General features: G+C 43.1%; 1 protein-coding gene across 1 annotated transcript; it reads left to right on the top strand.

The window, feature by feature from the left end:
* The first annotated feature begins 8239 nt into the window (after positions 1-8239).
* On the top strand, positions 8240-12235 carry KPRP (keratinocyte proline rich protein). The gene is made up of 2 exons (XM_033198291.1): positions 8240-8272; positions 9785-12235. Exon 2 carries the CDS (start codon positions 9813-9815, stop codon positions 11592-11594), a length of 1782 nt encoding a protein of 593 aa, XP_033054182.1. The 5' UTR covers positions 8240-8272; positions 9785-9812; the 3' UTR covers positions 11595-12235.
* The last annotated feature ends 342 nt before the right edge of the window (positions 12236-12577 follow it).

Here is a 12577-nt window from a genome sequence, read left to right as displayed (position 1 = left end):
CATGGAAATGCAATACCAGTAGGTCCTACAATATTGGCAGGAGTTTGGCATACAATGGGACTAGGGGTGAGTGAGGAGAGAGTGTTCTTAGCGGAGGAAAGAATTTTGAGAAATGGAAGTGAATGAAGCACCACCCTAGACAGGGAGCAATTTTGAGGAGTTGGATGTAGCTTAAGGCTTCTAAGTAATCAAAGACTACTTGGCATTTGGTGTATCCTTACCAATAATTGAGCCCCCTTTGCTGTTTTCTAGATCATTGGATATTGATAACCCAGCAATACTACTAACATTCTATGAGACTCAAGATGTGATTAAGCAAGGCTCTCCATTCACCAAATGTGATGATGGTCTGAGAGTTTCCTATGATTTCAAAAAGTGGTTGATTTAGCTTCATATTAGGCTTAAAATATTATTGTTTAAGTAAAATGAGCATTGTAAGATAGTGAGCTGTATAGAAACGTAAACTATCTGTACAAGCGGGAGTACAACTTGTCTACCCTCATTTTTGTCCTGTTAACGAAATATGCACATATTTCTGTTAATTGAACTGAGACAACATCAAATTTGCAAAATGTGAAGAAGGGTTGAGGTAGGTATATAGTTCTACTTCCCTTGCTTCTCTATATTCTCTGGTTATACATTCCCAGCTCCAGTCTCTCCTGTCTCCCTATGCATCTATTTGGTTTTTGCTATCACTATCCTTATTGCGCTTTCTCTTCAATCTTTTAATGCCCCTGTTAAAGGTGGCTGCAGACAGCACTGACAAACTCTTCCTCTCTGCTTAATATTAATTCTATTCTTCTTTATTTTATGTATTTGTTTTTTGTTTTATTTTACTTTTTTTTTTTTTTTTTGGTTTTGAGACAGGGTCTAATTTTGTCACCCAGGCTGAAATGCTGCAGTTGATCACTGAAGGCTTGAGCTCCTGGCCTCAAGAGATTCTTCCACTTCAGCCTGCCAAGTCACGAGGACTACAACCGTGTGTCACTGCACATGGCTAATGTTTTTATTTTTTGTAGAGAAGGGGTCTCCCATTGTTGCCCAGACTGGTCTTGAAGTCCTATGCTCAAGCAATCCTGCAACCCTGGCCTCCCAAAATGCTGGGATTATAGGTATGAGTCACCATGGCTGGTCAACTTTGTTCTTCCTAATAGAGCTCTTGGGTGTCCTTGTCTCTTAATCTACTTAACAGTCATATGATGAAAACCTGTGATACTATTTTTCACCTTTACCCTACTTGACACATAGGTACTATGCAGTTTAGATATGTGTCTGATCTACCATAGCTGGGCTTAGGGAGGAGAGCTCAACAGCACTCAGGTAAAACCCTGATATCTTCAATGCTTCAAGGTAGAAGTCACAAGGCACTAAGCATTCATACTGAAATATTGGAAGATACCTCAGATGACAAATACCACCTTCATGTCGGGGTTGAGTCCCAGGACATATGTCTATTACAGTGATGGGAGGGAGACTAAAATGGAAAGATTGTGAAATGATACAAGGGAAAAGATTCTTCCTGAATCTGTTGAAAACACCTATCTTTGGAGCAGAAGGCAAGTATGGATATCCTAGCTCTCAGGATCAAGTTATCATTAAATTCTTTCAAATGAAAATCCAGAGTCTCAAAGGTTCATAACTCATGAAAATAATCTCATAGTTTAATAAAACATTGGGTGCATCTCCGTATCTCTAACTCAAGATAACTCCATCTCACTACATGTCTACTTTCAGAGGCCTCTCTCACCAGATCATTTGGCTATAAATCCTGGTTCTGCTGTTTCCAAGCTTGTTATCTACAACAAATTACTTCATCTTTGAACCTTTGTTCTCTCATTTTTTAATAAATAATGATAGTGATAGGTACCCTGCAGGGTTGTTTGAAAGATTAAGAGTTAACATAATTCAGTTCCCCAGCTAAATGACAGTAACAGAGCAAGTCCTCAATGAATTATCTCCAGATTTGTGTGTGCTTTCCAAGTTGCCTCCATCTTTTTGTTAATTAACGTATCCTGCTATTCCTGTGCCTCACAATCTCTTTCATGTGATCTGCCCATTCCTAATTTGCTCCACTTACACATCTGTATTTATTTAAATTTGAAACTTCGTCTTCATCTTTTGCCCTGTATGCCATTATTTCTAACTACATTTTAATAATTTATGAATATCTTTATATTCAGCTCTCTTCTGATAGTTCATGCCAATTTTATAAATCACTGCATACTTATCATTTATTCCCAGATTTATATTATTGTATTTCTAGCCACATGTATTTCAACCTATATTACTATTTCTAAATAGCTCAATTTATCTAAATAGCCACAATATCTTTCACTAAAATTAATGACCTATCTCTGGAGATAGTCTCTGCCTTTAGTACATCCTTTTATCTACAGTTATATGTATAGCATATATTGTATATGGTAATATACAATATATTATCCATATATATCATCACTGATCTCTTTGCTATCATTGTGGTTTTTAATATGATCTTTATATATTATCATTTATTTGTTTATTTCAATAGATAATAAAATGAATCAATCCATAAAATGCAATATAAGATATACGTATGCTAGGCTTATATGCATATAAGCATGTGTAAGGGTATGTGTATATTTGTAAAAATGAAAATGAAATGCTTAATCAACAAGGTAAAATGAGCACTAAGCATTAGCACAACACCTCTTTCTGGGATACAAATATTTACATACCAAAACTTATTTTCACTGAGGAATTCACAGTTGGTGTAGAAGACAGGAATGTAAATAATCACAAAACACATGATCACTTCAATGAGGGGTGTGTCTGAATTGCTGCCAGAGCTCAGAGTTGAGTCATGGCTTAGGGGACAGGGAACACTGCAAAGGAAGTGTTATTGTAGTTGCCTTGGATGATAAGCAATAGTTCCACATGTGGGTAGGAGATGAAAGGGCATTTCAGGCAGAGGAAGTAGCATTTGCAAAGATCTGACTTAGTGAAATATCAAGGAATGCATAGAGAATGAAAGCCACTATGCATGCTTCCTTTGATGCTCTCTGGGGTGGTAGATGTGTCGGGAGGTAGTAATGATGAGAGGATGTAAAGCCGAAAGGGTAGACCTGAGGCAGCTTATGAAAGGATTTTTATGTCTTGCTTAGGAGTTTGAACATTTTCCAATAGACAATGGGAAGCAAAGGGAATAACATGATCAGCTTTGTTTTTAATTTTATTTAATTTTTGGGATAATCACTCCTGTGGCTATTTGTAAGTTAAACGGAAGAAAAGACTGGACTCAGAAAAAAACAATTAAGAGATCATTGCACCATGTAGGAAGTCATGAAGACCTTAGATGCAGCAGGGGCAGAGGTGGGAACAGTAGGGGTGTATTTGAGAGCAAGTACAAAGCAGAATGAATAGTGTGGTGACTATATGTTAAGTTAAGGTGGAACAAGCATCCAGGGTGAATGAAAAATGGTGTGAATGGATCATTGTCAGAAACTGGACTTTGGAAAAAGAAAATGTATAGGAGGAGATGAAAATTTATTTTTGTCCACATTGAGTTGGTTGAGCCAAAAAGCAAAACATCTATAAATATGTATAGACTCACAGAGATTAAAGGGGCACACTGAAGACTAGCTAAATAAATTATTTAGTTTGAATAAATCACCAAATTAGAATGCCTTTGAAAGAGTTCTAAACTTCACTGGAGGAAAAGAGAATATGCCATATTTAACCCTGCCTTTAGACAATCTCATTACTTGTTCCAGTTCTTTAAGCAATGACAACTTTTTAATTCTAGAGCCTTACACACAAGAGAAGGAAGAATTTCAGGAGTCAAATCATTTGCTTCGAGCTTAACAATCAGTTTCTAAAATATTGTTGACAACTCTAACAGCTAACCTCATTATCATCTCTAAGACTTAACTTTCAGGCTCTTTCTACCCCCATCCCTATCCTTCATTTCTCTTCATAAGAAGCAAAAAGCGAAAAGTAACAAGGGTCGCAGTACTCTGATTTCTAGATGAGACAATGCCAAGTCATTCTCTAATGATTAAGGATACATGAATCAAGGCCAATTTTATACCCCTCCTTCCACTCACCTATCTATCTATCCATCAACAGGCTTATATGTCAGGATACAGAGATACAAAGATGGATAAGATAGAAATTATCCCTTTAAAAAGTGCACATTCTATCAAGAGATGAGTGGGAGAGACATAGCCATTAGGATTCAATAATTTGTATTTTCTTGAGGCCAGCTGATCTACGCTCTCAGTTTTCGTTGTTCATGGCTTTCCTGACTACCTTCTTAGTGAACATAGTCCCAGGGCTATTCAAGTTCAGAGCACCTTGGCCAAAGTGTGTGATCAGAGAAATCACTATGGAAGTGGAAAGAGTCCTGATCTGGAACTTGGGCTACCTGAAATCTAATCCCTTCAAGGCAGTCATTAGCTTCAGGTTCCTAGATAGGTTCTTCTCTCTGGGATTCACAGTCTTCATCTGTAAAATGACAAGGTGGGACCAGATAATTCCTGGGGGTTCTTGTTGGCATGACATTCTGAAAATCCTATTCAAGTTTTAAATGGTATCTGGAGACCCCTCTGGAATGAGTGATGGGATCCAGAACTAGGAATCCGAGATCATGTTGAGTTGGGCAGACATCCCCCTGGGACAGATTCCATGCACATAATTGGCATATGTACTGTGAGTTACAAAGCATCTTTATACCCATTATCTGATTTTATCTTTGTGAGAACTTGGTAAAGTCAATATTATCACTTTTATCCTCATATGAGGAAAATAAAGTCCAGACAGCTAAGTGGCTAATTAAGTTTTTTTTAACTGTGAGGTGTCAGATTTATTTCATTTTTTAAATTTTTTATTTTCATAGGTTTTTGGGAAACAGTTGCATGAGTGAGTTCTTTGGTGATGATCTGTGAGATTTTGGTGCACCCATCACCCAAGCAGTATACATTGAACCCAAGTTGTAGTCCCTTATCCCTCACCCCCTCCCCATCCTTCTTCCCCTAGTCCCCAAAGTCCATTGTATCATTCTTACACCTTTGCATCATCATACCTTAACTCCCACTTATGGGTGAGAACATACAATGTTCGATTTTACATTCCTGAGTTACTTCACCTAGAATAATGGTCTCCAATTCCCTCCAGGTTGCTGCGAATGCCATTAATTCATTCTTTCTTATGGCTGAGTAGTATTCCATCATATACATATATTACAGTGTCTTTATCCACTAGTTGATGGATGGACATTTGGGTTGGTTCCATATTTTTTTAGTTGCAAATTGACATGCTATAAACACACATGAGCAAGTATCTTTTTCGTATAATGACTTCTTTTCCTCTGGGTAGATACCCAATAATGAGACTGCTGGATCAAATGGTAGTTCTGCTTTTAATTCTTTAAGGAATCTCCACACTGTTTCCCATAGTGGCCGTACTAGTTTACATTCCCACCAGGAGTGTAGAGGTGTTCCCTTTTAACCACATCCATGCCAACATCTATTATTTTTTGATTTTTTGATTATGGTCATTCTTGGAGGAGTAAGGTGGTATCACATTGTGGTTTTGATTTGCATTTCCCTGGTCATTAGTGACGTTGAGCATTTTTTCATGTTTGCTGGCCATTTGTATATCTTCTTTTGAGAATTTTCTATTCATGTCCTCAGCCAAGTTTTTGATGGGATTGTTTGTTTTTTTCTTGCTAATTTGTTTGAGTTCCTTGTGGATTCTGGATATTAGTCCTTTGTTGGATATATAAATTGTGAAGATTTTCTCCCACTCTGTGGGTTGTCTGTTTACTCTGCTGAAGTGGCTAATTAAGTTTTAAGTACTTTAGATTAGTTTTCTCATTTAATTAACATAATAACCCTATGGCCATAAGCCACATGGACAGCTGGGTCATGGGTGCCTGCTCCCTCCCCATCCTGAGCTGAGCAAGTGATAGCTGCACAGCAGGTGCTCAGCCAGTGCTGCAGAACAGGGTTTGAAGGCAGCACCAGGCAGGTAGTGCTGTGGAGTAGCCCTTGAAGGCAGCACAGTGCAGGGCAGAAGTAATAAATGAGCATTCTGTGAGCCACATAGAGTCAAGATGGATCGCTCTTTAGGTTTTGTCTTCAAAATATTGTCATTAATCATTAGCATTTAAAATAGGGAGATTTTACTTAAGATTCCAGAAATTCAGCTTTCCTTCTAAAATCAAAAAATATAGCATAGTTGAACCTACCTTCCATCATCCTGACTAGCAGCTGCCCACCTTTAATAGGGCATTGCTAAGGTTTGGGTGTTTATCCCTTCCAAACCTCATGTTGATATTTGATCCCCAGTGTGAAGATTTTGTCCCACTCTGTAGGAGAAAATATTTTCTAATTCCTTCTCTTCTCGTGCTGTTATCTCCCCTCTTCTTCCTCTTTCTCCTCTTTTCCATTTTAGAAGTAGATAATCAATCTGAGGCTCATGGAGACTAAGTAGCTTTCATGCCGTTAGTAAGTTACTAGAGCTCAGATTCAACCCAAAACATGCCTAAATCTAAAGTCTATTCTCACAAGCTCGGTCAGAATCTTTTAAGATTCTGCTGAAAGGGGTTGAAGGGTGATATAAACAAGTGAAATAATCCAAGTAGAAGGATTATTTCACTTTTAATTTTAGCAAAGGAAAACAAAAGCACAAGTGAAATAACATAAGGAAATGTACACTTTGAATTACATTGTAGATATAGAAAAGAATAGTGGAGAATTATAGAATGGCAAAATATTTACCTGTCTTAGTCCAAATGTGTCGCTATAAAGGAGTATGTGAGGTCGGATAAAAAAAAAATAAGGCTTATTGGGTTCACATTTCTGTAGGCTGAACAAGAAACATGGCATCAGTATCTGCTTCTGGTGAGGGACTCAGGCTACCTCCACTCATGGTAGAAAGTGAAGGGGAGCAGGTTGTGCAGACATCACATGAAGAGAGAGGAAGCAGGAGAGGGGCAAGAGAGGTGCCAGGCTCTTTTTAACAACCAGCTCTTGCAGGAACAAATAGAGCGAGACCTTAACCCACACCCCTACCAGAGAGGGCATTAATCTGGTCATGAGGGATCCTACGCCATAACCCAAACATCTCCTATTAGGCTCCACCTCCAACACTAGGGGTCAAATTTCAGCATAAGGTTTGGAAGGGATAAACACCCAAACTATAGCAACGCCCTATCTAAGGTGGGCAGCTGCTAATCAGGATGATGGAAGGTAGGTTCAACTGTGCTAGATCTTTTCATTTTAGAAGAAAATCTGAATTTCTGGAATCTTAAATAAAATCTCCCTATTTTTAAATGCTAATGATTAATGACAGTATTATGAGGGAAAACATAAAGAGCTTTCCGTTTTGACTCTACGTGACTCACAGAGTGCCAGATTATTATTTCTGCCCTGCACTGTACTGCCTTTAAGGGTTACTCCACAGTATGCTACCTGCCTGGTGCTGCCTTCAAATACTGCTCTGCAGCATGGCTGAGCACCTGCTGTGCAGCCATCCACTTGCTCAGCTCAGGATGGGGAGGGAGCAGGCACCCAAGACTCAGCAGTGCCTGCAGCTTATGGCCAGCATTTACCCTGAGTGGATTTGGGATATTTTAAACATCATTCTTGGATAGGTTTTTAAAAATATAATAATTACCTTAATCCTCAAAACAATCAGAAACAAGATTTAAGTATCTCTGTTTTGCAGAAGAGTAATTTGATACTCAGGTTGGTTATAAAGGTTGCATAGCTATAAGTACATGGCCTGGGATGTTAGACTCACCTCTGACCCCATGGGCTCATCCTTCTATAGAGTTGCCTCTATCTTTGAAGTAACTTAAATTACTTCAAGTTAGAAAACATTTCCTCTTTTTTATCACTCTGGTAAGAATCTGAAGCAAAGTGGAAGTTGGCAGATACAATCATCTTTTAGGAGAGAAGATACCTTTGCCACTCCTCATCTCCTGACCATCAGGTCTTCTAGGGATGGAGAAGAAACTGTTAGGGCAATGAAGGAGGAAGAAAACAAGAATCTGCTCTTCATAGTCCTGAGGCTTCAACACTAAGACAAGACACTCCCATACTCTGTAAGTGACGGCAAGGGCAGGTACACAGGGAGGGAACCGGCTGCTGGAATGCCAGCCCGGGTGATGCACCAGGCAGATGCCAACAAGCTGTCTCATGGCCCAAGCCAGACCCAGAACCCTTTATATAAAGACAGCCCTCTTCCCAGATGCCTCAGCCTGAACGACTGCTTGCCTGTGAGGAGGGTGAGTCCAGGAACTGGATCCTGGGATTGGGGTGGGTGTGGTGTTCAGGGGGTGCCCAGGTTCACAGTGGTGAGGCACAAAGAAGGGAGAAGCTAGGAGCCAGGGAGGGCAAGGAGTGCATCAACCTCAGGAGAAAAGTCTGGTGAGCTTTTAGGAGACAGAAGCATAGCTATAGAGTTTATGAGATGAGCTAGGGCTGTGATGCCAGTGTATTTGCCTTTGATAACCCTGACCTTATCCTCAGGTACCATTTTTCCTCATGATCTTTCTGGAAAAGCCACATTAGCAATTTACACCTTATGAGCAAAGTTGTGTGTGGAAGGGTTACCTTCCCCAGGGAAATAGATGTGTAGGTATTCTCTATAAATTGAAAATGGAAGGTTTGAACCTTCATCAGGAGCATTTGGGGAGCTTATTGAAAGGCGTTTTGTTGGATGAGCCTGTTGTCAAATGATCTTGTTTTGCTAGTCAGTGGGCTGCCTGCAAATCCACATAAAAACGTGGATCTGGGACAAGCAGTGGAGTGAGGCTGCCCTGTGCTCTCCCCGGCTAAGCATGGTGTCAGGGTGTATGCCTACAGCCTCAAGTCATGTCTGCAATGCCCCAGCTGCGTAGATCATTAAGTATAGCAGAATGTCCATCTTCTGATTAAGAACTTTGGACTTTCTGGCTTACTCCATCTTGGGTAACTCCACCTTGTCTCTATGAGGAGCTGGGGAAAAACATTTCTGAGGCCTGCAGGCTGTCACACTTCAGGTGATTAAGAACAGCAACCTGACTGGGCAAGTTGCCATGGTGGTCAGTCTTTCCAAGGCTGGTGTGTTTTGCATGGGAAAGCTTTGCACGTGTCATGTTTAAATGAATTTATTCAAAACATTGTGTCATGTTTAAATGACTTTATTTCAGAACATTGTGTCATGTTTAAATGAATTTATCTAAAAACATTGAATATAAAGAAACAAACATTTAATGTTGGGTTTGAGCTGCCCACTTTCCAGTGAATGCTTTGACATTATGTGAATGCAGATGGTGTCGAGTGATTATTCTCATATGTACATTTTCACATGTTTGCACATATATGTATACTGCCAGTGCACATGTGTGAGTAAGTCCTAGCTCCTGTGGGAGTGGAGTTTCCACTTTGGGCTATAGCCTTGGGAGCAAGTTTTATCTCTCCTTCCTGTAGGGCTGCTCAGACCACATCAGATGTGAGAAAGTGTGGAGACAAAAGGAGAATCCTTTTGTCATCAGTGCCCTCTTGTTCTGGGCATTGGTAGGTCCACCCCTAGGGAGATCCTGGATATCTGCAACCCTGGATGTGCACAATCAGGCCCTTTGACAGACTCAGGGCAGGTCTAACAGATTAATCCTGGGTCCAACTAAGTCAGGACACTTGGGTGAAGGTTGAGGGTAGAGGAGGAAAAGCTAGGGAAAATGAAGGGTGTCTTCCTCTAGGTTCCAGCCCTCCCTCTCCAACTCTCACCCTCCTGACCCTGGTCTCTCTGCCCTCAGGTCACACTCGACTGACTGCATCAGAACCATGTGTGACCAGCAGCAGATCCAGTGCTGCCTGCCGCTCCAACAGTGCTGCGTCAAGGGTCCCTCCTTCTGCTCCTCTCACTCCCCCTTTGCCCAGAGCCAAGTGGTGGTTCAAGCCCCTTGTGAGATGCAAATTGTGGAGTGCCCTGCATCATGCCCAGTTCAAGTTTGCCAGGTGACAGACCAGACTCCATGCCAGTCTCAGACCACACAGGTGAAGTGCCAGTCTAAGACCAAGCAGGTGAAAGGCCAGGCTCCGTGTCAGTCTAAGACCACCCAGGTGAAGGGCCAGGCTCCATGTCAGTCTAAGACCACCCAGGTGAAGGGCCAGGCTGCATCCCAATCTCAAACTTCCTCTGTTCAAAGCCAGGCTCCATGCCAATCTGAGGTGTCCTACCTGCAGTGCGAAGCCTCACAGCCTGTTCAGACTTGCTTCGTAGAATGTGCTCCAGTTTGTTATACAGAAACTTGTTATGTAGAATGTCCAGTCCAGAACTATGTAACCTGTCCAGCTCCCCAGCCTGTCCAGATATACGGAGGGAGTCCTGCAGTGTGCCGGACACAGGGAAGGTTCTCCACCCAGTGCCAGTATCAAGGCTCCTACAGCAGTTGTGGCCCCCAGTTTCAGTCAAGGGCTGCCTACAACAACTACACCCCCCAGTTCCAGTCGAGGCCTTCCTACAGCAGCTGCGTCCCTCAGTATCGGTCCCGGGCTTCATTTAGCCCCTGTGTGCCCCAATGCCAGATCCAGGGCTCCTATGGGAGCTTCACTGAACAGCACCGCTCGCGGAGCACCAGCCGATGCCTTCCTTCTCCTCGGCGGCTGCAGCTTTTTCCCCGCAGCTGTTCCCCACCACGACGTTTTGAGCCCTGCTCCAGCAGCTACCTGCCATTAAGACCCTCTGAAGGTTTTCCTAACTACTGCACCCCACCCCGCCGTTCTGAACCCATCTATAACAGTCGCTGTCCTCGCCAACCCATTTCAAGCTGCTCTCAGAGACGTGGCCCCAAGTGCCGAATCGAGATTTCCTCCCCGTGCTGCCCCAGGCAGGTTCCCCCACAGAGGTGTCCTGTTGAGATTCCTCCCATCAGACGCCGCTCCCGGAGCTGTGGCCCGCAGCCCTCCTGGGGCACCTCCTGCCCCGAGCTGAGGCCACACGTAGAGCCACGTCCGCTCCCAAGCTTCTGTCCACCACGGCGTCTTGACCAGCGTCCAGAGTCACCACTGCGGCGATATCCACTTCCTGCTCCACGTCCACGTCTGCTCCCAGAACCATGCATAAGTTCAGAACCACGCCCGCGTCCTCTACCACGACAACGTTCAGAACCTTGTTTGTATCCGGAACCACTTCCAGCACCACGTCCAATACCGCGGCCAGTTCCCCGTCCTCGCCCAGCGCAGTGTGAGATTCCAGAGCCACGTCCACACCTGCAGCCCTGTGAGCACCCAGAGCCTCGTCCACGGCCAGAGCCAATTCCCCTGCCAGCGCCCTGCCCAAGCCCAGAGCCCTGCAGGCAGCCTTGGCGCAGCCCCAGCCCATGCTGGGGCCCAAATCCAGTTCCATACCCAGGAGACCTAGGCTGTCATGAGTCTAGTAGTCCACACCGCCTAGACACCGAAGCTCCTTACTGTGGCCCATCCAGTTATAACCAGGGGCAAGAGAGTGGTGCTGGCTGTGGGCCTGGTGATGTGTTTCCAGAGAGAAGGGGTCAGGATGGCCATGGAGACCAAGGCAATGCCTATGCTGGAGTGAAAGGGGAAGCAAAGAGTGCTTATTTTTAAAGGAAAGGTGACTGACACAGCCCTGTCTCCTGCCTCTGAAAATGTTGTTCCTCCTGTTCCACAATTTCCAGTGCGCTCTTGTTTGAATCTCTCCAGAGATATTCGGAGACTCCCTGTTACGAAGGTGATGTCCAAACTCCTTTGCCTATCATCCAAAGATTCACACCTGGGTCTCAGATGCCTCTCCAGCCTCACATGTCACTCCTCGCCTGTACACATCCTCAGCTCTAGCCAGACCAGTCTGGCCATTGGGCACAGCTTGGGTGTTCCCCGGGCCATACCTTAGATGTCCCTGCCTCCAAGCCTCTGCTCCCTCTTCCCCCCTCTTCCTAGACCACTTCTCTCCTCCTCCCCAGCTTCTGAAATCCAACCCATCTTTCACTGCATCCTCCGCACTACTTGGTAACTGCCTGGTGACGTCTCTTGAACTGTTATTTCACTTTGCAGGCATATCTTCCTTATCTGCCCAACTAGGTTCTAAACTCCCAACTGAGTGGAGTCAGAGAATCTCTAGATCTCAGTGTCTATCCTGGGGCAAGGCTTGTGGGTTGGCAACTTGAACCATGTTCTGTCCTGATGCTCAGCTGCAGGAACTGAAGTGAGAGGAGGCCACGTGACAATAAAGATCATGATGTACTCACTGCCTGAGTCCTGAGTCATTCCTGCTTTTATTCCTTGACTTGCTGAGATGAGGTTTTTATTGTTGCCATTTTAAATTGTGATAATAAAACACATGTAACATAAAATTTACCATCTTCACCATATTTAAGCCTTCAGTTCAATGGCATTAAGTACACTCACATTGTTTTGCTACCAGCACCACCATCTGTCCACAGAACTCATCTTGCTGAATTAAATCTTCATCCATTAAATAATAACTCCTCATTCCTTGCTCCTTCTAGCCCCTAGCAACCATCATTTCTGTCACTATCAATTTGATGATTCTAGGTAGCTCATATAAGTAGAAAAATGCAGTATTTGTC

Source organism: Trachypithecus francoisi, unplaced genomic scaffold, assembly GCF_009764315.1.
Source record: "Trachypithecus francoisi isolate TF-2019V2 unplaced genomic scaffold, Tfra_2.0 Lachesis_group5, whole genome shotgun sequence".
NCBI lineage: Eukaryota > Metazoa > Chordata > Mammalia > Primates > Cercopithecidae > Trachypithecus > Trachypithecus francoisi.
The sequence above is the reverse complement of the archived record's forward strand: the minus strand, read 5'-3'. Positions and strand labels throughout refer to the sequence as shown.